Source organism: Stegostoma tigrinum, chromosome 12, assembly GCF_030684315.1.
Source record: "Stegostoma tigrinum isolate sSteTig4 chromosome 12, sSteTig4.hap1, whole genome shotgun sequence".
In the NCBI taxonomy this organism is placed as follows: Eukaryota; Metazoa; Chordata; class Chondrichthyes; order Orectolobiformes; family Stegostomatidae; genus Stegostoma; species Stegostoma tigrinum.
The window spans coordinates 16,633,500-16,658,346 of NC_081365.1; the positions used below are offsets into that span (position 1 = coordinate 16,633,500).

At 42.1% G+C, this 24,847-nt stretch overlaps 1 protein-coding gene and 1 long non-coding RNA gene across 3 annotated transcripts in view; one reads left to right on the forward strand and one right to left on the reverse strand.

The window, feature by feature from the left end:
* LOC125457234 (cell adhesion molecule DSCAM) overlaps positions 1 to 24,847 on the forward strand; it is a 612,502-nt gene that overhangs the window by 380,408 nt on the left and 207,247 nt on the right. For both annotated transcript variants that reach the window (XM_048541184.2, XM_059650150.1), the window contains 3 exons: positions 12,478 to 12,774; positions 13,931 to 14,206; positions 20,388 to 20,666. In XM_048541184.2, coding sequence (XP_048397141.1) covers positions 12,478 to 12,774; positions 13,931 to 14,206; positions 20,388 to 20,666 — 852 coding nt within the window. The remainder of the gene's footprint in view (positions 1 to 12,477; positions 12,775 to 13,930; positions 14,207 to 20,387; positions 20,667 to 24,847) is intronic.
* LOC125457235 (uncharacterized) overlaps positions 1 to 24,847 on the reverse strand; it is a 66,844-nt gene that overhangs the window by 8,161 nt on the left and 33,836 nt on the right. The window contains exon 2 of the long non-coding RNA XR_007248582.2: positions 3,291 to 3,426. This is a non-coding gene — a long non-coding RNA (uncharacterized LOC125457235). The remainder of the gene's footprint in view (positions 1 to 3,290; positions 3,427 to 24,847) is intronic.

Here is a 24,847-nt window from a genome sequence, read left to right on the forward strand (position 1 = left end):
TTGGAGGTGGAAAAATGGAGCTGGTGTCAGGGTAGACGGAAGGGCAGGGGGGTGTGGAGTGGTGCAGAAATCCTGGAATGGGCTATTTGGGCTAAATGGCCAACTTCTGTACAAGCAAACATTTGTAAGACTGCAGTTTAGCCACATAGTTGCATGTGTTGGGGTGGTGGTGAGTGTAGATTATTGCCCTAGAAGACCCACACCCATTTCCTTGTGACATTTGCCGTATTTATCAGCGTGTGGTATCGGGCAAGGGATATTGAGGTAGTTCACTGTCACAAGTCCTGCTTTGGCTCCGCCCATTCTATTGATACCAAGCAAACCAGTCCTCTGGAAATTCCCATGTGTGTCTATGGTTGGCTTGAGCTAAGATCGTCTTGTTGTCCCAGATAAATGGATGACCTTCATTGTTTGAGTGCACTGAAATGAGGGAAAGTTCGTCATGTCATTTTGCTGCTAATTGGTTTTCATATATCCTGATGTCTAGTTTCCTTCCAGTCTGGCCAATGTGTTGTTTGTTGTAGTCATTGCTGTGGGCTGTGACAGCTACATATGACAAACACTCACAAGGACCAAAGACCTCATACCCATCACATGCAGGACCAACGTAGTTTACAAAATACCTTGCAGTGACTGCAACAAACATTACATCGGCCAGGCTGGAAGGAAACTAGCTATCGGGATACATAAACGTTAGCGAACAGAAAAATGACACAACAAACTTTCCTTCATTTCAGTGCACTCAGACAATGAAGGCCATCCGTTTAACTGGGACAACACGACCATCCTAGCTCAAGCCAGCCATAGACATGCATAGGAATTCCTAGAGGACTGGTTTTCAATCCGTAATGCAATCAAAAAACATGGGAATTTAGATCCCATCTATAAACACACGCAGAACAGAACCTGAAATAACACAACCCAACTTAACAGACCGGATCGTATCAATTCCATGCAGAGTAGAATAACATCACTTCATTGGAGGCCTCACTGATGATGTTACCTAGCATGGTGATGAAACGTCTGTACAATAACCAGCCAGCTCGGTGAGCAAGCCAGCAACCTCATCCACAACCTGAGCTACAAATCTTCACAAGGATCTTAAATAAATACGTTTGATCAGATGTGATTACTGGGACTTAGGAAATTGGTATAGATAAATCTTCTCCCTCTCAAAGCTGGAGGAGAACTCTTTGTCCCCACCCAGGCTTTGCTTGATATCAATAGAATGGGCAGAGCCAATGTATCCTGACCATTAATCCCTTCAGAACCATTCCCCTATACAACATCTAGGAATAAGAGAAATGGTGCAGGAGACAACAAGGTCCTTGGTTTAATGCTGTCCCATTACAATATGCCACTTCGTCACCCAAACATGTTACAGCTAAATTGTTCAATAATGAAACTCGTAGGTGTGATCTAGGCAGAGAAACTTTGGACTAAGTGTTGCCACTCACAGTCAAGTCCCAGTGCTGGGATCAAAAGGACAAAGCAAGCTACTTTAGTGGATGCTGGGGTCTGGAAACCATCCTGGTAGCAGTAACCAATGAAGACACTGCCATCTGACTAAAGTTTATCCCTCAAGGGCTGCAGATCGCTAAGCGGGCTCAAGTATCATCCATGTGTGGTCACCACTGCTGGGCCCACCTGCTTTCAAAGCAGGGCACCTCACCAGGCTTTGAACGAGTTTGGATCAGGTTGAAATCTGGCACCCTATGTGTGATTGTGGACTGCTGGTATTGCTGTTGTCGTGGATTTGACGATTGTCATTGTGAAAGAGGGGTCATCTCCCACCTCCATGGGCAATGGAGATCCGAGCAAAGAGGACATCTGTCCCCATCAAATCCTACTGGGAGGCCACTGTAGGCATCTGGAAGACTCCCCACGTAGTGATGGGTTCTCCCAATCAGGGCAGAATTGTCTCATTGAATGGCTCAATTGACACCTGCAACTGGGAATATACCATGATCGCAAGAAGATATCAGGAGCCAGTACCTGTGATGATGCCTCCTCCCTCCCTAGCATTTTGCCACATCACCCACCTCCTAGCCACTTGCTAATGGGTTGTGAAAATTCAGCCCCTGCACCAATTTTCAAGAATGCTGTGCGTTTTGCTTGGTCTGGTTCACATGGCCAAAGTCTCGGGAGGCCTATTTGATAATTTGTAGCGATATGAAAGAAGGGTTTCTTACAAAGTGACAGTGGGAAAGATTTCAAAGACGCACAGGTCTCACTGGGAAAATAATGTCCCCTTTCATCTCAGAAAATGCCTACCAAGGAAATAAAAAGGGAGGCTGAGCATACTAAGCAAGCTCACTGATTTATCTATTGTGTGTCAGTTTTCATTCAATATACAAAGCCCTCAGTTCCCTGTCTCACAGAATTTGCAGCATTAATGTGAGAAGAAAAATAACAGTGAGGCAAAACATCAATGCCTTATGACAACTTACAGGTTTTTTTTCACTGGAGTTTAGAAAGGTGAGGGGTGAACTTACAGAGGTTTATAAAATCATGAGGGGCATAGATGAGGTGTCTTGCAAAGGTCTTTTCCCTAGGATAGGGAAACTAGAGTTTTAAATGAGAAGGTATATTTTTAAGGTGAGAGGGGAAAAATTTAAAAGGAACCTGAGGGGCAACTTTTTTATGCAGGGAGTGGTCCATATTTGGAATAAACTGCTGGAGAAAATGGTAGGTTCAGTGCACTTACAACATTTCAAAGACACTTGGATAAGTTCATGAATAGGCAAGATTTAGATGGATGTGGGTCAAATGCAGGCAAACAGTTCTAGTTTAGTTTGGGAAACTTGGTCGGTGTGGACTAGTTGGTCTGAAGGATCTGTTTCCGTGCTCTATGACTCTATAACTCTAGTACATAAGCCACCTCCACTCCCAAGCCATCTTATAGTCCAATAAATTGCAAGAAGGAATAATTTAATTTAATAAGTGTTGGCTACTTGCATTGAGAAGCACCCTCTGCTCTAAGTTACTTTGGCCAATTTGTGATTAGATCATGCTGCAAAATGGATTGATTTATTTTTACAGAGAGTTTATTTCATTGTGCTTTACGAAGAGCTTTTGTTTCAGTATAAAAGAAGAATTCCCTCCAAATTAACTTCTGTTTAATAATACTTATTAAATATAACAGCAGCATCTGGAAAATGCAAAATTAAACATGTGAGCAGTTTGGCAACTTGAGAGGAGTAGACGATTGTCATTGTGAAAGAGGGGTCATCTGTTCTCCCATTTAAGTCTGATCATGGCAGGCTTGTATCATAATTCCATTTACCTACCTTTGTTCCACATTCCTTGATATGCTTATCCAACAAAAATCTTGAGATGTTAATAATTCCTACCGAATCAGCCTATTAAGAGGGAAAGTTCCATACTTCCGGTACACAAAAAAAAAAGAGCTGAGGAGCTGGAAATCTGAAACAGAAACAGAAATGGATATAGAAACTTAGCAAGTTCCTGAAGAAAGGCCACTGGACTGAAAATGTTAACTGTGTTTCTGCCTTCACAGATGCTGCCAGACCTGCTGAGTTTCTTCAGTTATATCTGCTACAATACTTCCTGTACCTTTTTTGATTTTACTCTACAACAACCTAGCGCCCAGACTGATTTTCTGTCGAAGATGTAAGAGCAGAAGTAGGCCATTCAGCCCATCATATCTTCTCTATCATTCAATGAAATCATGGTTGATCTGATAATCCTCAACTCCACTCTTCTGCCTTTTCCTCATAACCCTTGATTCCCTTACTGATTAAAAATCTATCTCAGGCTGGAATGTACTTAATGACCCAGCCTGAACAGTCTTCGGGTTAAATAATGCAACAGATTCACAACCCTTTGAGAGAAGAAATTCCTCCTCATCTCTGTCTTAAACGCGTGACCCCTTACTCTGAGATTGGGCCCCGTGTTCTGTGACTCTCCCACAAGGGTAAATAACTTCTCTGCATCCACCCTGTCAAGCCCCCTGAGAATCTTTTATATTTCAATCCGTTGCCTCTCATTCTTGTAAATTCCAATGAGTCCAGGCTCATCCTGCTCAACATCGCTTCATAAGTCAGCGCACCCACAGCCAGAATCAACTTTCTGAACCTTCTCAGGACTGCATCCAATGCCAGTAGGTCTTTCCATAGAAAGCGGGCCCAAACTGTTCACAGTATTCCAACTGTTGTCTGACCTATGCCTACTTTAGTTTTAGAAAAATTTCGCTTGTTTTATATTCCATTTCCTAATAAGTATAATTATCAAATCTTTGATCGCTTGGAATAACTTCTCAGTTCACCCTCAACTTTCCAAAGTGAAATTTTATCAACCTGTCCTTGTAAATAAGTCTTTTAAGCCGTGGTATCATTTTGATTTGCGCTGTATTGCATGATACCTCATATAATGTCAATATACACTTCCTGCAGGGTGGAGTCTACGTTGTGCCCCAGATGGGGTCTGACCAAGGCTCCTATAATTGAAGCATCACTGCCTCATTTTGATATAACACTCTCTATGTGAAAAGGCCAAATTCTCTATAAATACTTCCAACTACATTTTATATCTGCGCACTGGCAATGAATGGCCTTGAATAGTTAATGTATAGTTTTAGTCACCTTAACTAAGGGATGTTATATTTAACACAGAAGAAAGGTTCACTAGATTGATTCCAAGGAAGAATTAAGAAGACTGAGTCTGTATTCTCTCAAGTTTAGAGAATTCTTAGAGGACTCATCAAAGTAGATGCGTGAATGATGTTGCTCTGGGCTACAAGGGTTGACAAATTAATGGTATAACTAAGGTTGGATAGGTGAGCTGTTTATTTTCCTGGTCCCATACCTCAACTGGACACAACAAAATTTAGACTTAAAAAGAATAGCGTTTTGCCAATTATTTAGCTACCTGACTGTGTCAATACAGTATGGAGCTGGAGGAACACAACAAGTCAGGCAGCATCAGAGCAGCAGGAAAGTCAATGTTTCGAGTCAGGACCCTTCATCATCCCAGTCCTGTTGAAGGATCCCAAACCGAAACATTGACTTTCCTGCTCCTCTGATACTGCTTGACCTGCTGTCTTCCTTCAGCTCCACGCTGAGTTGACTCTTATTCCAGCAGCTGCAGTTCTTGCTATGTCCTAGGCATCTGACTGTTAGTTCATTATCATAAACAAATCACCTAGGCCTCTTTTATTGTGAAATAATGAGTATAATGAGCAAAACTTAGTCGAGTAAAAGGTACAAAGATTATTATCAAAAGATTGAGACTGTAAACACATATTATAGATGTGTGGTCCACAGGGGCACCTTACAGGTGACAGCAGCAGAGCTCAGTCATTGGGGATACCTTGCTGGATGGGGCCGGTGTGGACGGTGGCTGTGATATCCTTGAGTCGACCCTGAGAGTGGTAAAGGAACCTCTTTTTAGAGGAGTTTGGGTGCTGGTGGGCAGTGGCACTAGTGGGCAGTCCAAAGTATAGCAAGTTGGGGCTCCCTGATGCAGCCCTCTGGGCACTGGGAGAGGCTGAGTGTGTGAGAGTTTGTTCCAGACACAGCCTAAAGAGACACTGCTAAATATGCATTTTCCTGTGTCAGGAATCACAGGACTGTTATGGTACTGAAGGAGACCATTCAGCCCACAGTGTGTGAACCAGAAGTCACATTATACCCCTGTGCGCCTGTTTCACATATGGTTTGAGGTTATTTGTCACAAACTCTACTGTTTTTGTTTAGCACTGGTCTCCCTCACAGCCTTGCCAGTGTGCTCATCTCCCTGAGCCCTGCCAGAATTGTTAACCATTGGAGATTTCCTACTCGATGTCTCACTTGTGACCAGTGTCTGTGTGCCCTGCATTCGTCCAGTTTCATCTTCTGCTGGAGCATGTCTGCCCGACATTCTGCTAGTTTCTCTGAGCTAAACATGGCCTCACGTGGCTTCGGTTGTTTGCCACTTACTGCCTCTGCTGCTTTGTTCTCCTGTCCTGCTTTAGCTACCACCCACCTTCATCTCACACGTCCATGGCTTTGCAAAGTCACATTTCCCAGAGAATAGCTTTGAGTGCGGCCATAATGTTGTAAATATGCTAGAGCAGGCCAAGGTAAGCTCAGCAGTTTATTGAACAATGACCAGTTCATGTGGAGAAGGGAGGATATCTTGGAATAAGAAATTCTACACACCTGATCTAATGTTCTTGCCAGACATGTCCTCAGCTCTCTTATTGGTAGCAGCTGCCTTATCATGAACTGCCCTCACTACCAGATACAACAGTCCACCATCACTGCAGAGAAAAATCCAGATATCTCTAATATTCACTCACTCCAAACAACCCCCAGCAATACTTGGAAAAGAAATAGTCTCGAGTGTTCATTGTCCTTTCTGATATTTCTCCACAGCACCTAAACTTAACTTGGCAAGACGACGCCTTTGGGCGTAATTTTTTTTCTTCATTCATTCACAGCATGAGAGCATCGCTGACCAGACAGCATTTATTGCCCGTCCCTAATTGCCCAGAGGGCAGTTAAGAGCCAACCACATTACAGTGGATCTAAAGTCACATGTAGGCTAGCCCAGGTAAAGATGGTAGCTTCCTTCCCTTAATGATATTAGTGAACTAGGTGGATTTTTCCAACAATTGGCAATGGATTCACGGTCATCATTAGACTCTTAATTCCAGATGTTTATTGAATCCAAATATCACCATCTGCCATGACGGGATTTGAACCTGGATGCCCAAATCATTTCTGGGTCTCTGGATTAACAGTTCAGCAATGATACCAGTAGGGCATCACCTCCTCCAGTGTATCCTCTGATAAGGCTGCCATGTAAATGACCGATGAGAATTGTGCAAGGACAACCCCATTAGCTTCTTCTGCTGACTTGTTCCTCCATTTATGTAGAATATCCAATTGCTACTAGAAGCCCTCCTCACTGCGATGGCATTAAGACTGGCATTTGTAAAGCAGCTCAGTTGAGTCCCTAAGTTTTGTGATCTGCCGTTCTGACTTCTGCTTCTGGCTTCCTGAAGAGAAAAGGGCATGTTTACAAGAACAATTCAGAGATTGGGTATTAAATTGCTAAGACAGTAAGAACTACAGGTACTGGAGTCAGAGATAATACAGTGTAGAGCTGGAGGAACACAGCAAGTCAGGCAGCATCAGATGAACAGGAAAGCTGACCTTTCGGGTTGAGACCCTTCTTCTTGGGTATTTCTTGACTACTCACTCCCCCCACCTTCCAAAAAGCGAAGAAGGCACAAAGTCACAAGTTTCCTGTCCTACTGAGGATACCTCCAACAATGCCATCCAGGAGAAAGCAGCACACTTCGTCAGTAATCTTAAGCATTCTGTCTTCCAAAATTAGCAGTGGTGTGCACCATCTACAAGATGCAGTGCAGAAATTTGCCAAGACTCCTTTGACAGCACCTCCCAAACCCATGACCTCCACCACCTAGGAGGAGAAGGGCAACAGGCGTGTAGGAACCTCACCATTCTGGTTTGGCACTACACGGCTATTCCTTCAGTGTCATGAGGTTAAAATCCTGGAACTCCCTTTATTCCAAACAGCACAATGGATGTCCATACAGCACACTGTCTGAAGCAGCTAAAAAGGCAACTCACTATTCTAGGAATGGAAGTTAGGGATGGATAAATATTGTTGGCAGGTTGGAGAAGGAATTGTGGGGGAACAGATGTGGAGAGTGATGGTAGCACTGGTCTGTCAAAATTTGTTGGGTCCTGTTGTGTTGCTGGATGTGGACTACATTCTACTTAAATATCAACCATAAAAAAAGTAAAAGATCTTCTGTTCTGTCAGGGCTACAGTGGAACTCAGTAACCATGGAAAACGGTGGAGAGTGGAGGAAGTTAACTAATGGTGGTGAATCTGAGGACCTTCCAGTAAATGGCTCTGGAGATATTCGGGAATCGCAAATGCTTCAACCTTTTCCACTTTCCTTTTCTCTAGAGGTCTGATTGCCCTAGCCTACCCAGAAGGAGGAACCAATTTTATGAACTTGGGAGGGTGACTGTGTGACAGCTATGTATAGATCAGACTCCAGCAATGAGTCCAGGTCTTTAATTTGGGAAAAATGAAAGCTCATTGAAGGAGGAAAGTTGCATCACATCTGTTTAAGAGTAGATTTGATCATCCACATTTAGCTTCCCCGATTTCCATAGCAACACTCGAGGGACATTTTCAATGAGCAGATGAGTGAAGGAAGTTTTAAATTAAAATCAACATCAGCCTTAACGGTGCTGAATATCTTGCCAAAGTATTTGGGGATTTAATGTCTAAAACTTACAAAACTTAGAAAGAGGCTATTATAATCAGAAAAGACCATGTTAACAAGGATGATGTAAATGAAAATGCCACACTGACATCAACAGAGTAAAGAAGAAGAAATGCGTAGTGGATACTTAAGAGAAAGAACGCTATTACATGTGAATGTATGAGTTAGGAGCAAAGTAGGCCATTTGGCCTCTCCATTTAAAATAATCGTGGCTACTCAACTCCGCATTGCTGCTGACCCCAAACAACCTTCTGACTCTTTGCTTACCAAGAATTTCTCCACTTCAGCCTTTACAATGGCCAGTTAGTGCTACAACTACCCCTTCAGCAAGGAAGTTCCAAACACTCACAGAGAAATTAATTCTCCTCATCTCTACGTTAAGTGGGTGACTCCTTACGTTCAAATAGTGATCACTAGTTCTGAATTCTTCCACAAAAGGCAGAATCCTTTCCATACCCATGCTCTCAAACCCTCTCAAACCCTCTCAAGAGCTCATATGTTTCAATCAAATTGCCTATTACTTTACTTAACTCGAGTAGATAAAAACCCTGCCTGTTGAACCTTTTTCCTCAAGGCAACCTACCCATTACGGATATTACTCTTATAAACCTTCTCTGAACTGCTTCCAATGCATTTATTTCCTGCCTGAAATACAGAGACAAGGTACAAATTCTTCCAGAATTGGTCTCATTGGTGCCCTATATAACCAAAGCGCACTCTCGCTGATTTTGTCTTCATTTTCCCTTAGAATAAATGATAACATTCTACAAGCTTTCCTAATGATTTGTTGGACCTGTGTTCTAACATTTTGTGATTCATTCAGAATGGCATCCATGTCCTTTTGCACCTCAGAGCTTCGTAATCTCTCACTATTGACATAATATGGTTCTTTTTCATACTTTCTATGAACATGGGTAATTTCACTTTTTTCCACATAGATCATTTCTCACCACTTAACCTATCCATAATCCCATTCGATCTTCCATATGTCATTTTCAAACTTATTTTCCAATGTATCATCAGCAAATTTAGTGACCATTGCTTTGGTTTTTTCATCAAAGTCATTCGTGTAAATTGTTAAAGACTACAACCCCAGCACTGACTGTTATATCTTGCCAATTAGAAAAAGAATTATTAATGCCTACTCTCTTTTTCCTGTTAGCCAGCCAATCTTCTTTCCTTGATAATATGATAGCCCCTACACAATGACCTTTTATTGTTTACAATATTAGAGTCAGAGTCATACAGCACAGAAACAGACCTTTCAGTCCAACTCGTCCATGCTGGCCAAACAAATTCATCTGACTTAGTCCCATTTGCCAGCATTTGGCCCATATCCATCTAAACCTTTCCCAATCAAGTACCCATCCAGATGCCTTTTAAATGTTGCGATTGCACCAGCCTCTACTACTTTTTCCAGCAGCTCACTCCATACACGCACCACCCTCTGCATAAAAAAATTGCCCCTTAGGTTCCTTTTAGATCATTCCCCTCTCAACTTAAACCTATGTCCTCTGGTTTTGGACTCCCGCCCTTGGAAAAAGACCGTGGCTATTCATCCTATCCATGTACCTCTTGATTTTATAAATGAATAAAAGGTCACCCCTCAGCTTCTGACGGTCCAGGGAAAATAAAACCCAGTCTGTTCGATCTCTCTCTATAGCTCAAAGCTGGCAACATCCTTGTAAATCTTTTGCGCACCCTCTCAAGTTTAACAACATCCTTCCTGCAGAAGGGTGACCAGACTTATGCACAGTATTCTAAAAGTAGCCTCAACAATGTCCTGTGTAGGTGCAACATGACATCCCACCTCAATGTTCTGAATAATAAAGGCAAGCATGCTAAATGCCTTCTATACCAGCTTATCTACCTGTAACTCCACTTTCAAGGAACTATGCACCTATGTATTTTTATTCAGTAGCACTCCCCAAGGCCCTGTGTAACTCTTGCAACACCTCACATTAAACCCTGTCTGCCACTCCTTGGCCCATTGGCTCTTCTGATTAAGGTGTCGCTGTACTCTGAGATAACCTTCTTCACTGTCCACTGTACTGCCTATTTTGGTGTCATCTGCAAACCCAATAACCATGCCTCCTATATTTGCATCCAAATCATTTATATAAATGAGGAAAAAGAGTAGACCCAGCACTGACCCTAATTGCACACCTCTGGTCACAGATCTCCAGTCCGAAAAGTAAACTCTCTACCACAGCCCTCTGTCTCCTACCTTCAAGCCAATTTTGTATCCAACTAGCGATCTCCCCTGGATAATCTTTGATTTGGCACTTTATCAAGTGCCTTCTTGAAATATAAATATAGTGCATCCACCTATTTCCCTTCTCACAACTTAACTGAGAAGAGTGTACTGATAATTGTGCGTTTCATTAGCCCTCACAAAATGTCTAAAATCTCAATGATTAATTGGCTTAACTGACTGCTATTTCAGTCAAAAATAATTTGCTGCAGCTTTTATCATTAACAGAGGATAACTCTATTATAATACCCTTAAACAAATGGCAGAGAAAAGAAAGATTTTTTAATCTCACACTATGCAACTTAAACTCTATCTCTTCGAAAACCCCAAATAAAAGCACACTAATTCATGATTAAAGCGCTTTAGTTAATGCTGCTCTCATACCTTCATTTACAACATTGCCATATTTAAGATTAAAATATTAAGCTTGACTGCACTGCTCTCCCTGACAAACTGAATGTAAAATTCAAACAAGTATAATCACTTTGTCATAGGGTTATCTTCATTATACTGTCATTAATTAGTCCTACCTCATTCAAAAATGCCACATCTAGTATAGTTTGCTCTCTGGTCAGCTCCAGAAATGCACTTCTGAGAAACTATCCTAAAGCATTCTATGAACTCCTCATCAAGGCTATTTTTGTCCATACCGAAGTGGTAACAAATAGTAATCCAGAATGCCAGGCCAATTTGCTGGGGACATGGATTCAAATCCCACTATGGCAAATGCTGAAGTTTGAATTCAATAGAAATCTAGAGTTATATCTGGCCTAATGGTAATCATGTCATTGTCATAAAAACTTTCTGGTTCAGTCATGCATTGAGTGAGGGAAATGTGCTGTCCTTATTTGATCTGGCCTACATGTGAATCCAGGCTCACAGTAAACTGAACCATTAGAGATGGGCAATAAATGCTAGTATAGACTGTGATACCCACATCCTGTGATTGAATTGAAAACAAATTGTCTCCTTGTTGGTAATTTCCCACCACCATCCCAACACCTGCCACCACCTTCACCACTCCCATTCATCTTTGTTTAACTATTAACAACTCCAGAAGAATGGATTTTGTTTAATATTCTCCTGACTTTACTTATTCAATCAGCTGCTTCCTGGTTCCCTGTCTCAGTTTAAATCCTGACATCACCTCAGGAGCTATACCTCCAAATTCAGTGATGGTTCTGGCTCTGACTGAGCTCAGTCTGCACTTTGGCCCTCACATTTTTATCAGGAAGCTCCACTGCCACCAGTTTGCTCCCAGATTTGGCTACACTACAATGTTGACTGCAGGGCACTCTTCCCACACTGTACCATGATGCTAACTGTAGGACACTCTTCCCAGACTGCATCACCATGATGCTGACTGCAAAACACTCTTCCCAGGCTCAGTGGCCAGGCTGGAAAGCAAAAAGAATTTCCACAAAGTTTCCACTCATGATCATTATGTAATGACCTGGAAGGGTACAATTGAGTCAAATCAGGCAATGTCTAACCTGTCCATTTAGCCATGATGATTATTGAAGAAACTGTTCTGCAGAGACAATACTGCAGTAAAATGAGATCTACATCTTGTGAATGAATAGCAACAGGCATTATTAAATAAAACCGTATATAAAAAAATGGGAAAAGATAACATCTTACCTGGAGCCCTAGACACCCAGGATCCTGTCATGTAATGTGATGTATCTATGAACCAGCATCTTTTGCAAATGCTCAGTAGCTATAATTTTCTTTACTGACACCTTTAAGAAAAGGCAAAAAAAATTAGAAAAGTGAAATATAAAGGGTTCAGAAAGGGTAAGTGTTGAGGCTTGGCCCATTGGAAAATGACCATGTCCTTTTTCAATAGGCTGTACATATTGTGGCGAAATGAGCTGTTTAGTTGGAGTAAAAAACAATTTTTTTGATGTAGTATCTGAGCGCTGACATTTTGCCTCCTTTCTGTTTCCAGACGGAACGCCGAAGGTGATTTCGTTTTTCAGTGAGAAGGTCGTGAGTCCCAATGAGCCCATCTCACTGATGTGCAGCGTGAAAGGCAATCCACCACCAACCATTACCTGGACCCTGGACGACGACTCAATCACACGAGATGGGAGCCACCACTTCAGCCAGTACAGCACCACCGAGGGCAATATGGTCAGCCACCTCAATGTCACCTACACTCAGGTCCGGGATGGAGGAGTCTACCGGTGTGTGGCCAACAACTCTGCTGGAGTCGCCATGTATCAGGCTCGAATAAACGTAAGAGGTGCTTGTCAAATTAGCTCCTCAGAACACATAATTCATTTCATTAGGATTGTAAAATCCATGCATTCTTAAGTTCTGCTTTTGAATTTTGAATGGTCCTTTTCTGATTTATTTTGCAGATAAATGTCTCACTGTTTCCATTCTTTCTTTATTCTCCTTCCTACCCTCTCCTGACGATCCTGACTTCTTTTATTTTCAGGCTTCACAGAAATGATTTTCCATCATCATGTGAGTCATGCTTTTCCTAAGCTCTATTCATGTGACACCAAAGTGTGCCAAATAATCCGTCCAGTATATATTCCCAAGGATCCTCTGGACGCCTGTCTCCTCATCTTCCCCACTCTTCTTTTATTTCCCTAGTTGAGCTGTTTTCAGTCAAGCCAAATCAACCTCTGTTGATGCGTTGGACCATCCTGAAGTAACACCAGTAATGCACGACGATCTCTTGACGACTCGTCAAGCCAAATAATTCCATGTGGGCAACTCATTAGTCGATCGTATGTGAATCAACGCCATTTTATTTAAAAATCACCTGCTGTTCTTCTCCTTTATTATTGGTTTTGAATGAGATTAATTTCCATTATCGTGACATGGCACCACTTCCTGTCTTGTAACCTGTGAGCAATTTGCATCAGAATTACCAGAGAGACAATTAAGGCAGCGATGCAAGGAAATTCCCAAATTGTTCATGTAAACGAGGCCGCTGTCATACAACAGCCATCCTTCAGCTTCCTCGGGCCGGGGCTTAAAGGTGAATTTCATCCTGGACCTTTGCAGTAAGAATGATCTTTTGCAAAGAAGCAAAATTGCATGAAGTTCCCAGGGGCAAAAATGAAATAGTTATGATTTGAATACATTTTGGTTCTTGCCATACCTGTTGGGTGCTAGCAATCATTGCCATCAAAGGAACTTGGTTGAGTGGTGTATTGATGTAACAATGGGTCATGGCCTTTAATGGTGACAAAGTGATGTTTTAACTGATTCAGTAAAGTGTTGCTTGTCAGTTATTCTCTGAAGTATATGTCATAATTGGATCAGCATAAGCTATCAGATGTTTATTTAGTTTTCTTGCAGTTTTATTCTGTTAAACAAAATCTCCTCTCTCTTTTTACAGTTTCCATTGTATTTTTTTTTGTTTTCTCAATTTTCTCTGATAGGACCTGCCAGTATACGGTCAATGAAAAATATCACAGCCATAGCTGGTCGTGATACCTATATTCATTGCCGGGTGATTGGCTACCCATACTATTCCATCAAGTGGTACAAGAATTCCAAGCTGCTGCCCTTTAACCATCGCCAGGTGGCATACGGGAATAATGGGACCTTAAAGCTCTCCGATGTACAGAAAGATGTGGACGAGGGAGAGTACATCTGCACTGTGCTTGTGCAACCTCAGCTGACTACCAGTCAGAGTGTGTACGTAGCTGTCAAAGGTACGGGCAAGATTCTCTTGAGCAAAAACACCACATGATAAGAGATCAGCAATTGATGGTGGCATCAGTGACATAAGGCATTGGGCAGTGAAGTCCAGTGGAGGACCTAGAGAAGGTGTGGCAAAAAATGAAAGGAGGAAGCTTTGGGAAAGTGATAGCCACTGGAAGGTAAATTGAAAAAGCTTACATCTGCCAAAATAACATCTGAAGCCTCCAATACAAATTAGAAAGCCTTTTACCCTGTTTGTATTGTATGGAGAAATATGTATCAACCTCTTACAGAAGCATATTCGGGACAAGATAAGGTATACTCCCCACACCAGATTATAATTGGACTTGTCTCACTGTGTCTTTTTTTATTCATTTGTTCATGAAATGTAGGCACCATTGGCCAGGCCAACAGTTATTGCCATCCCTAAATACCCAGAGGGCAGGTAAATGTTAACCACATTGTTGTGGGTCTTGAGTCACAAGTAGGCCAGACCAGGTAAGGAGAGCAGCTGTCTTCCGTAATGAGCCAGGTGGGGTTTTCTTCAACAATCAACAATGGTTCCATGGTCATCATTAGAATCTTAATTCTAATGATAATTTTAATAAAATTCAACTTCCACTACCTGCCAAGGCAGAATTTGAACCTATGCCCCAGAACATTATCTGGCTCTCTGAATTAATAGTCTAGCATTAATGCCACAATGCCATCACCTCTGCCTAAAATCCTTTCCACATTATAAATATTACAAACAGTTCATTGGCATTAACTTTAACAAGCCACTCGTGTTGATCAATCCTATTAACCTGCGTTTTTTTTCTGGCAGCACTTCTTATGATCAGCATTTCTTTGAATTACATTCCCCCTTATCCTTCTTACCTCCCAAACTGCTGCTGTGCATGTTCCTCCTCCTCCCTGCATCTTCCTTAACACATAGCTTTCTCTGCTCCCTAATCCTCTCCAAAACCGATAACTGCAGAGTTTCCTCATGTCCGTCAACCTTTCTTTCCTCCAGCCTTTGTCAGCCATTTCAATTAGAATTTTGCTGCCAACTGCTCAATCCTTGTGGATTTACTTTGGATTGTATTCCTTCAGTCTTGATGGCTTCCTGAACAAATGGGCTTGCATTCCTCATCTTGGGCTCCTCATGAAAAATAGATACGTTCTTATGGTGCTCAATACTGGTCTGTCGTAACAAAATGTCCTTCACTCTCTGTTATATTCTCTAATATGTTATCTATGCTTGTCATAAACTCCCTCAGCTGGAGCTCTGCAAGAAGCAAGTTCTGCAATTTTCATAGTTCTTGGAACTGAGCACAGTAATCCTCCTGCCTGCTCAACTCAGCAAATTTCAAAATATTTCATTCATGTAACAAATAGTGCCAGAGCAGAATTAAGCGTGATCAATTCAAATTCAGCCTAATCACCTTAAAGAAAATTGTCATCGTTAAAAAAAAGTTGACTTGCCTTGACCCAGACACTGAAGCAGTCCACATCCAAATGCAATAACATCTGGACAATATGCAGACTTGGGCTGAAAAGTGACAAATATGCCACACAAATGACCATTTCCAGTAAGAGATAATCTAACCATCACCCATTGACATTCAGTCGCTGTCATTGAATTCCTCACTGTCAACATTCTTAAGGGTTACCATTGACCAGAAACTCAATTGGACTTGCCATGTAAATACAGTGGCTACAAGGGCTAGTCAGAGGTTAAGAATGTTGTGCTGAATAACTCATCTCCTGACTCCCCAAAGCCTGTCTGCTTTCTACAAGGCACAAGTGATATGTGTATTGGAATACTCCCCACTTGCCTGGATGGTTGCAGCTCCAACAACACTCAAGAAGCTTGAATCCATCTGAAACAAAACAGCCCGCTTGATTAGCATCACTTTCACAAATATTACAGTCACTGCACTACCAATACACAGTAGCAGCAGTGTGTACTATCTACAGATGCACTGAAGACAGCATCATCCAGAAACACAAAGTCATCCATCCAGAAGGACAAGGCCAGCAGTTACATGGGAACACCACCACCGCCTGCAAGTTTCCCTCCAAGGCATTCAACGTCTTGCCTTGGAAATACATTATTTTCACTGTTGCTGGCCCAAAGTCCTGAAATCCTCTCACCAATGATATTGTAGGTCAACCTACGACACATATGCTGCAGCAGTTCAATAAGGCAGCCCACCATCACATTGTAAAGGGTAAATAGGAACAGGCAATAAATACTGGCTAGCCAGCGATGTCCATGTTCCATCTCCCATGTGTGAATTTTTAAAAAATTAGAAGAATGGACTAATACTTTTAGAATGATAGAATTCCTATGGTGTGAAAGCAGGCCATCTGGTCCATTGGGCCCACACTGACCCTCTGAAGAGCACCCACCCAGACCCAGCCCCCTACCCTATCCCCATAACCCATCCACCCAACCTGCACATCTTTGGACTGTGGGAGGAAGCCAGACCACCAATAGGAAACCTACCCAGACCTGGGGAGAACATGCAAATCCCACACAGACAGTCACCTAAGGGTGGAATTGAACCAGGGTCACCGATGCTGCAAAACAGCAGCGCTAACCAGTGAGCTACTCTGCCTTTGCAAGAGAGATATACCATAGATGCTGGGAATCTGAACTAAAGTCATAGAGTCATGCAGCATATGAACAGACCCACCCTGTCTGTGCCGACCAACATGACGCCAACGTACTCTGATCCCATTTACCTGCACTTGGTCCGTAGCCTATTATGTCTTGGCATTTTAAGTGCACATGCAGATGTTTCTTAAATATTGTAAGTATACCTGCCTCTTTCACCCATATTTCGTATAACTTCCAGGTGAAAATATATTTCCTCAGATCCCCGCTAAACCACTAACTCCTCACCTCAGATTTAAGTCCTCTGGTTTTAGTCAAGTCTCTCAAGGGTAAAAGACACTCTGAATAACCTTTGTTTATGCCTTTCATAATTTTGTATATACCAATCAGATTCCCCTCAGCCTCCTCTGTCTTTCTCACAACTTGGGCTTTTTATTCTAGTCAACATTTCGGTGAATCACCCTATCCTGTGCAATCACATCCTTCCAATATTGTGGTGACCAGAACTATAAACAGTATTCCATCTGTGGTCTAATGAATGTTTTGTAAAGTTGTAATAAGACTTCCTTATTCCTAATATTCTATGTCCTGTCTAATGAAAGCAAGCATCCCATATGACTTCTTCAGCATCCTGTCGATTTGAGTTGACACCTTCCGGGATCAGTGATTTGGACCAGTACACCCTCAAATCGTATCTTTCATTATGTTGATACTTCCCTTATGAGGCCTCCTAACATGCATCACCTCACACTTCCTGGGATTAAATTCCCCCTGCCATTGTTCTGCAAATTTACCAGCTGATCAATATCACACTGTAGCCTCAAATCAGCCTCCTCACTACTAACAACACCACTAATTCTTGGGCCATCTGCGAACTTCCTAATTATACCTTTTACAGTCACATGCAGATCATGGTTTTATTCATTCATGGGATGAGGGTGTTACTGTCTAGGTTAGCATTTAATGCTCTCCTTAATTTCCCAGAGGGCAGTGAAGAGACAGGCACATTGCTGTGGGTCTGGAGTCACATGTAGACCAGACCAGGTAAGGGTAGCATTTTCTTTTGTCAAGAACATTAGTGAACCAGATAGGTTTTCCCAATAATTGACAATGATTTCATAGTCATCAGTGGACTATAAATACCAAACTTTTATTGAATTCATATTCCACCATCTGCTATGGCAAGATCCCCAGAACATTTCCTGGATCTTTGGATTAATAGCCTAGTGATATCACCCCTAGGTAATTACGTATTCCTGATGCCCGAGTCATTTATGCACATTCTAAGTCATTTGTGTACATTAATGACTTGGCTGTGAATGGACATGAATAACAACAGAGCTTAGTAGAAATTCTCAGTAGGATCGTCTACAGAGAGGGATATTGACTCCGTTTGTCTCCTCAGGGATGCTTTTTAGTATTTTCAGTATTTTTTTAGGCTGCACATTTTTGAAACTTTATAGTGACACAAATTGTTATGGTGGTGCAGTTAGATATGAACTGATTCGAGTTTTTTGTAAACCTGCCAGAAGGTCTCGGTTCTAGTCCCAGACTAGGACTTAAAGATATAGGAGCAGAATTAGGCCATTCGGCTCATGGAGTCTGTTCCAGCTTGATGGTCATGGCAAGTATGTCCATGGTGTGGCGGCACATTGATATCAATCCACAAATTTTTCCAGGACACCCCAGTTGTAGTGGTAAGAACGGAAATAGTTTATTTCCGTGACATGGTGGAAGGGAATGTGGAGCTTCTCCCATCGTTAGCCATATCTCCAGGTGATAAAATGAATCATCATGAAAAGAGTTCCCCCGCTACCAAGACTCAGTGATACACCATTGCCACTTTTCTTATACCCCTCAATCTCTTTGTTTTGGAAAGGACCACCAAATTGGACAGTTGCTTAGATCTCTCCTTTCTGTTGAGTTGGTAATCTAGAACATTTCGCTTTGAAGTCCTCTTTCCAAAAAAAGGAGGCCCAAATTCCTTCACTTTTCCTTATAATTCCAAATACCTGGCACAGACAGACCCTGGGTTGTGAATGAGCTCTGTTTGAAGTCTGTTTGCAAGTCAATTTGTAGGTATACTGGAACACAATGCAGGAGAATATAAAGGAGCCATTTGTTAAGGACGGGAAATGTTCACACATCAGATCTTTGAAATTCCTCGTTGCTTGCCTTTGTTCCCTCTCGTGTGTAAAAATATTTGTTCACAACTACAGAGTCAGGACATTTCAATCCATTTGAAATTGGAGTGAAAGCATGTGAACAAACGAATTAGGGTCAGGAGTAGGCCATTTGGCCCGTTGGGTCTGCTCTGATATTTGATATCCTTGAGCATAGTACCAACGTATTATCGATCATAGAATCCCTACAGTGTGGAAACAGGCCCTTCAGCCCAACAAATCCACACCATCCCTCAGAGCATCCTACCCAGACCCATTCCCATATGACTCACATAATCTACACATCCCTGAACACTATGGGCAATTTAGCACGGCCAACCCACCTATCCCTGCACATCTTTGGACTGTGGAAGGAAACCGGAGCATCCAGACGAAACCCATACAGATACAGGGAGAATATGCAAACTCCAAACAGACCACAGCCCGAGGGTGGAATTGAACTCAGGTCCCTGGCTCTGTGAGGCTGCAGTGCTGTACCTCCCATTTAAACAAAGTTGGCAGGATATTATGTTGTGTTTACAATCGCTCAAATGCAATAAACATCAAACAAAAATGTAAAGCCAGAAGTGCAAAATAGCGGCAAGGTATAAAATTAGAAGCAATGTCCCAGCTCAGTGTGTCAACTCCCAATTAAATAAATTCATGAAATCCTCTGAAAAGACTATCTGATTAGAAATGGGACAGAATGAATGTACTGTACATATTGTATGTATGTCAGGACAAATCAAAATAATTGAAACCTGTTCAGAACTGAAACTGATGAGATTTTGTTCGTCTTCGAACTGATTCAATAACATTAGCTAAACTCAATTGCTCGTGCTGTAGAATTTGGGTTTGAAGGGTGTAAATTTAAGCCGTGCTGCTCTAATCTAGGCTTGCACTCCTGTGTAGTACTGACAAGAGTGCTGATTTGTCTCATTTACTGTTCATCCCAGCTTTTCTCAGTTTGATTCATTCTCCAATAGTCTGCCATTGCTGAGAAACAAATTCTTTCTTTCATCCTACTTTTCTACTGGATTGTAAATAGCTCCAGAACACCATGGCCACAAATTTCAACAAAGCTCCTCCTTTCAGCATGGCCACAAAAACTATTTTTTGATTCTGAGATTTTCTGTACATTTCTTCTGAAATTACAGGAGTGTATTTTTTTCCAAATATGCACTGATTGCCTCCTCAGTGACATGCTGGATATAATTTTAAATATGATGCTTCCAAATCCAAAGCAGTGTCTTGCTTCTCAGCAGCCAGTAGCCATTGCTTAGCAAATTTTAAAGACATTTAAATTGGGGGCATTTTTGTGTTGGTTTTCATGTTAAATTTTCCACCTTCAGAAAGCAGAATGTCATTACTTAGGCATGTTAACTCAGACAACTCATTAACTATATATTTTTTTCTCTCTGCCAGTCCCACCTTTCATCCAGCCTTTTGAATTTCCAAGATTCTCCATTGGGCAGCGTGTCTTCATCCCTTGTGTGGTCATCTCAGGGGACCTGCCAATCAGAATCACTTGGCAGAAAGATGGTCGTCCAATCCCTGCAAGCCTAGGAGTCACCATTGACAAAATTGACTTCACCAGCTCCTTGAGGATCTCCAACCTCTCCCTGATGCACAATGGGAACTACACATGCATCGCCAGCAACGATGCAGCAGCAGTGGAGCACCAGAGCCAGCTGATTGTCCGAGGTAATGCACAATATTGCAGCTCTGCATCAAGAGGTGCCCAATTAGATGACCAAAACCTGCAACCAAGCTGATACTCTGATTTACACTGAGCACAATATGTATTGTGAATATGACAGTCAAACCGCAGGGCACTAAAGGGCTAGTGTTCTGACCTCCAACAGATCTTCTCACACAGGTTTACTCCAGCTGAGAGCAGGGCCAGAGATTAAATTTATGAAACACGGATATTTAAAGCAACCCCAACTTCTCCAATCTCTCCACATCACTGATGATGACCCTCATCCTCGGAACTATTCGTGTCAGTCCTTCCAGCAGCCTTCTCAAAAGGTTCAGCAGCCTCCCTAGAGTGTGGTGCCCTGTATTGTATAATAGCAAGATTTCTGGAGCGCACTGAGGTAGGAGCCATATATGGGTGTGGTCCAGAAAAGTACCAGTGCCTGATGGAATGCCAGTTTCTTGACATCTGTGCTGGCCATTTTGTGGGAAGTGGCACTCAGAGATGGTTGGGCTCATTAAGAGCCTTGTTAGTGGTAGATAAAGGAACTGACTGGGGGTTTCCATTCAGCTTCTGGCCTTGAACTACGATGGTGGTGGAGGTAGTTCAACAGAAACAGTCCCAGCTGCTGTAATGTATAAGGATATGAATTAGGAACAGGAGACCCTAGACCTTATTTCCATTCTGTAGATCATGGCTGATCTCCTAACTTCACATTCCCACCTGGTCCTTGTTTACTTTAACAAGGAGTCAGGAGGACCTAAAGGGGTCATAAAATATTGTTGGCAACCAAGATTAAGGAAAATCTCAAGATGTTTTATGGATTAAGAAAGATTTCAGGGTGTTTATACATATATAAGGAGCAAGAAAGTAGCAAGGGAAAGGGTACAAATGGAATTTATGTGTGGAGACAGAGAAAGTGGGTGAGGCCCTTAATGAGTACTTCACACTGATATTCATCAAGGAGAGCGACATGGTGGTTTGTGAGTCTAGAGAGAGTTATGTTAATATTCTAGGGCATGTCAATATAAAAAAGGAAGGTGTGTTTGGTGTTTTGAAAAGCATTAAGGTAGACAAATCTCTGGGACCTGATGGTACCTATCCCAGAATACTGAGGGAGGCAAGTATGGAAATTGATAGGGCCTTGAATGAAATCTTTATATCTTCTTTGGTCACAAGAGAGGTCTCGGAGGACTGGGGAATAGCCAATTTTGTTCCTTTGTTCAACAAAGTCAACGGGGTAATCCAAGAAGTTGCGTGTCAGCGTGCCTTACAGCAGTTGTGGGGGAATTATTGGAGAAGATTATTAGGGACAGGATTTACTTATGTTTGGAAAAATATTGTGCTGTTAGTGATAGGCAGCAAGGCTTTGTGTGGGGAAGGTTGTTTCTCACAAACTTCATTGAGTTTTTTGAGGAACTAACAAAAATGATTGATCAGGGCGTAGCCATGGATGTTGTCAATGTGGACTTTAGCAAGGCCTTTGACAAGTTCCAAAATGGCCAGCTAATACAAAAGGTGAAGTCACGTGGGATCCATGGTGAGCTGGTAAGATGGCTTGGCCATAACAGACAGACAGTAAAAATTGGAAGGTGCTTTTCCGTCTGGGGTTCCGTGACCAGTGGTGTTCCGCTTGGATCGGTTGTTGGGATGCCTGTTGTTCATAATATAAGTCATTTGGAGGAGAATGTAGGTGGTCTGATTAGTAAGTTTGTAAGTGCTACAAAGATTGGGGGAGGTGCAGATGGTGAGGAAGATTGCCAGAGGATACAGCAGAGAGCATTGAGAAAATTAGCAACTTATATTGCAACTGTGCAAAATTTTCGTTAGGCCATGTTTGGAATATTGTGTACATTTCTCATTGCCACACTGTCAGAAGGATGTGGAGGCTTTGGAAAGGGTACAGAAAGGGTTTCCTGGCTATTGCTTGTCTTGGAGAATATTAACTCTAAGGAGCGATTGGACAAACGTGGTTTGTTTTTACTCGAATGTCGGAGGCTGAGGGGCAATCTAACAGAAGTTTACAAAATTATAAAAGGTGTAATTAGGATGGATAGTTGAAATCTTTTCCCCAGCATTGAAATTTAAATTACTAGGGGACATAGATTTCGGTGAAAGATGCTAAGTTTAACGTAAATGTAAGAAGCAAGATTTTTTTTTACACAGAGCGTGGTATAATCCTGGAATGTGCTGCCAAAGTCGATGGTAGAAGCAGATACAGTAGCAACATTTAAGAGGCATCTTGACAGATACATGAATAAGCAGGGAATTGAGGGCAATCAACCATGCAGAGGCAAAAGGACCTTAGTTTAGAAAGCTTCATGTGTCAGTGTAGGCTTAACAAGTTGAAAGGTCCAATCCTGTGCTGTACTGTCCTTTGCTGTTTGATAACATTACACTGCCTTGCTTATCAAGATTCAGTCTTCCTCTATCTGAAGCATACTCAAAGTCTCTGCTTCCACTTACTTTGAATGAAAAGAGTTCCAAATACGCATGACCTTTTATGAGAACAAATTCACCTCCTCTTCTGTTTTAACTGGACAATCCCTCATTTTTAAATAGTAGCCCCTATTTTTTAGAGGAAACATCTTTTGCACATCCACCCTGCAAAGCCCCATCGAGATGTTAAATTGTTCAATCAAGTCACCTCAAACTCTTCTGAACTCCAGTAGATATAACCCTAACCTTATCTAGTCTTTCCTCAGGGTGCCCTGCCCATTCTTTAACTCCTTTCAGTGACCTAGCCTCCATAACTCTGGTGAATTCAAGACACTCACTACCTTCTTGGGAAGAAGTGCCTTTGCAGCTCAGTTTTCAATGAGGGTCCTCATGTTCTATAACTATGTTCCCTAGTTCAAGACTCCCCCAGTAGTGGAAGCATCTTCTCAGTTGAGGCTGAACAGTGCTTTGTAGTTTCATCATAGCTCTCTTACTGTTATTATGCATGCCTGATTAACTACTTTCCCAACTAGCCCTGCCATTTCCAACAGTTTATGCATGTTTAAATTTCCAGGTCGGTCCGAGCCCTGCACCCTCTGAATTATGTCCTTAAGCAGGATTTTTCCAAGTAGTTTCTTCACCCCTCCACCCGAGAGGGAATATGTCCCCTATTGTGCTTGTTGACTGCAGACAGCACTTCTGTCCCTCATTCCATAGCTATAGGTGCTATCTCAGAGAGTTAGTGACAATAGCCCAGGTCTCCAGGGCCAGGGATTGCACACTAGCCGGCAAATATAAGTTTCATAGGCTGAGGATTGGATGCGAAGCCAAGGGGTGGGGATGTGGTGTGGGCTGGCTAATGTCAGGATGGGGGTATGTGTGGAGAGGCCACCAAAAGTGGCCATGGGAAAGGGACTACCTTATCAGGTTAAAAGAATCTTGTTGATGGAGGTGCACATGCCCCCCTCTCTCTCTCTCACCTTGCATCCCCTGAGGGCTGAGTGGGGTGACTTTACATACTCTCCTCCTACCCAGAGCAGCTGAACTCCTCCCACACGATACCACTCCACCACATAGCAGGATTCTTCATTCATCATTAACATATCTCATAAATGGCCTCAATTCAGGTAAGGGCAGGTTGGTTAGCTTGCTCATGTTAGAATTCAATCACATTGAGATTGAGGCAGGCAGGAGAGCAGTGAGAAAACCATATTTTGTATACCCCTCCCCCTCATAAAAACAGCTTGAAAATTTATAGGCGGCCGATGGTAAAATCCTGCAGCTTCAGTTTAAATTACCACACTGCCTGACTTTGAAAGTGTGCCACTTCATAGATTGCTGAATTAAATGTAATCTGCCACCACTGGTCCATTTCTCCATGTCCTTCTGAAATCTCTTATAATCTTCCTGACAGTTCGCAATGCTTCTGTGTTTCATGTCATCTGCAAGCTTTGAGAATAATCACCATGCACCCAAGTCTAGGCCCTTAATACAGATCTGGGAAAGCCAGGGATGTAACTTTCTCATGTTACTCAACTAACTTCATACCTCTTTTTAAAACAAGAATTCAAATTTGGAGGCCAACATATTATGTGGCACTTTTTCATGCATATTTGGAGGTCCATGTTCACCATATCAACCACTTGACCATTTCAACCATCGATTACCAATTGTTAGCATAGCAGCTACATTATTAATTGAAATTCACTTGGACTCAGGATCTCTCATTGTCAGTGATGCAGATTCA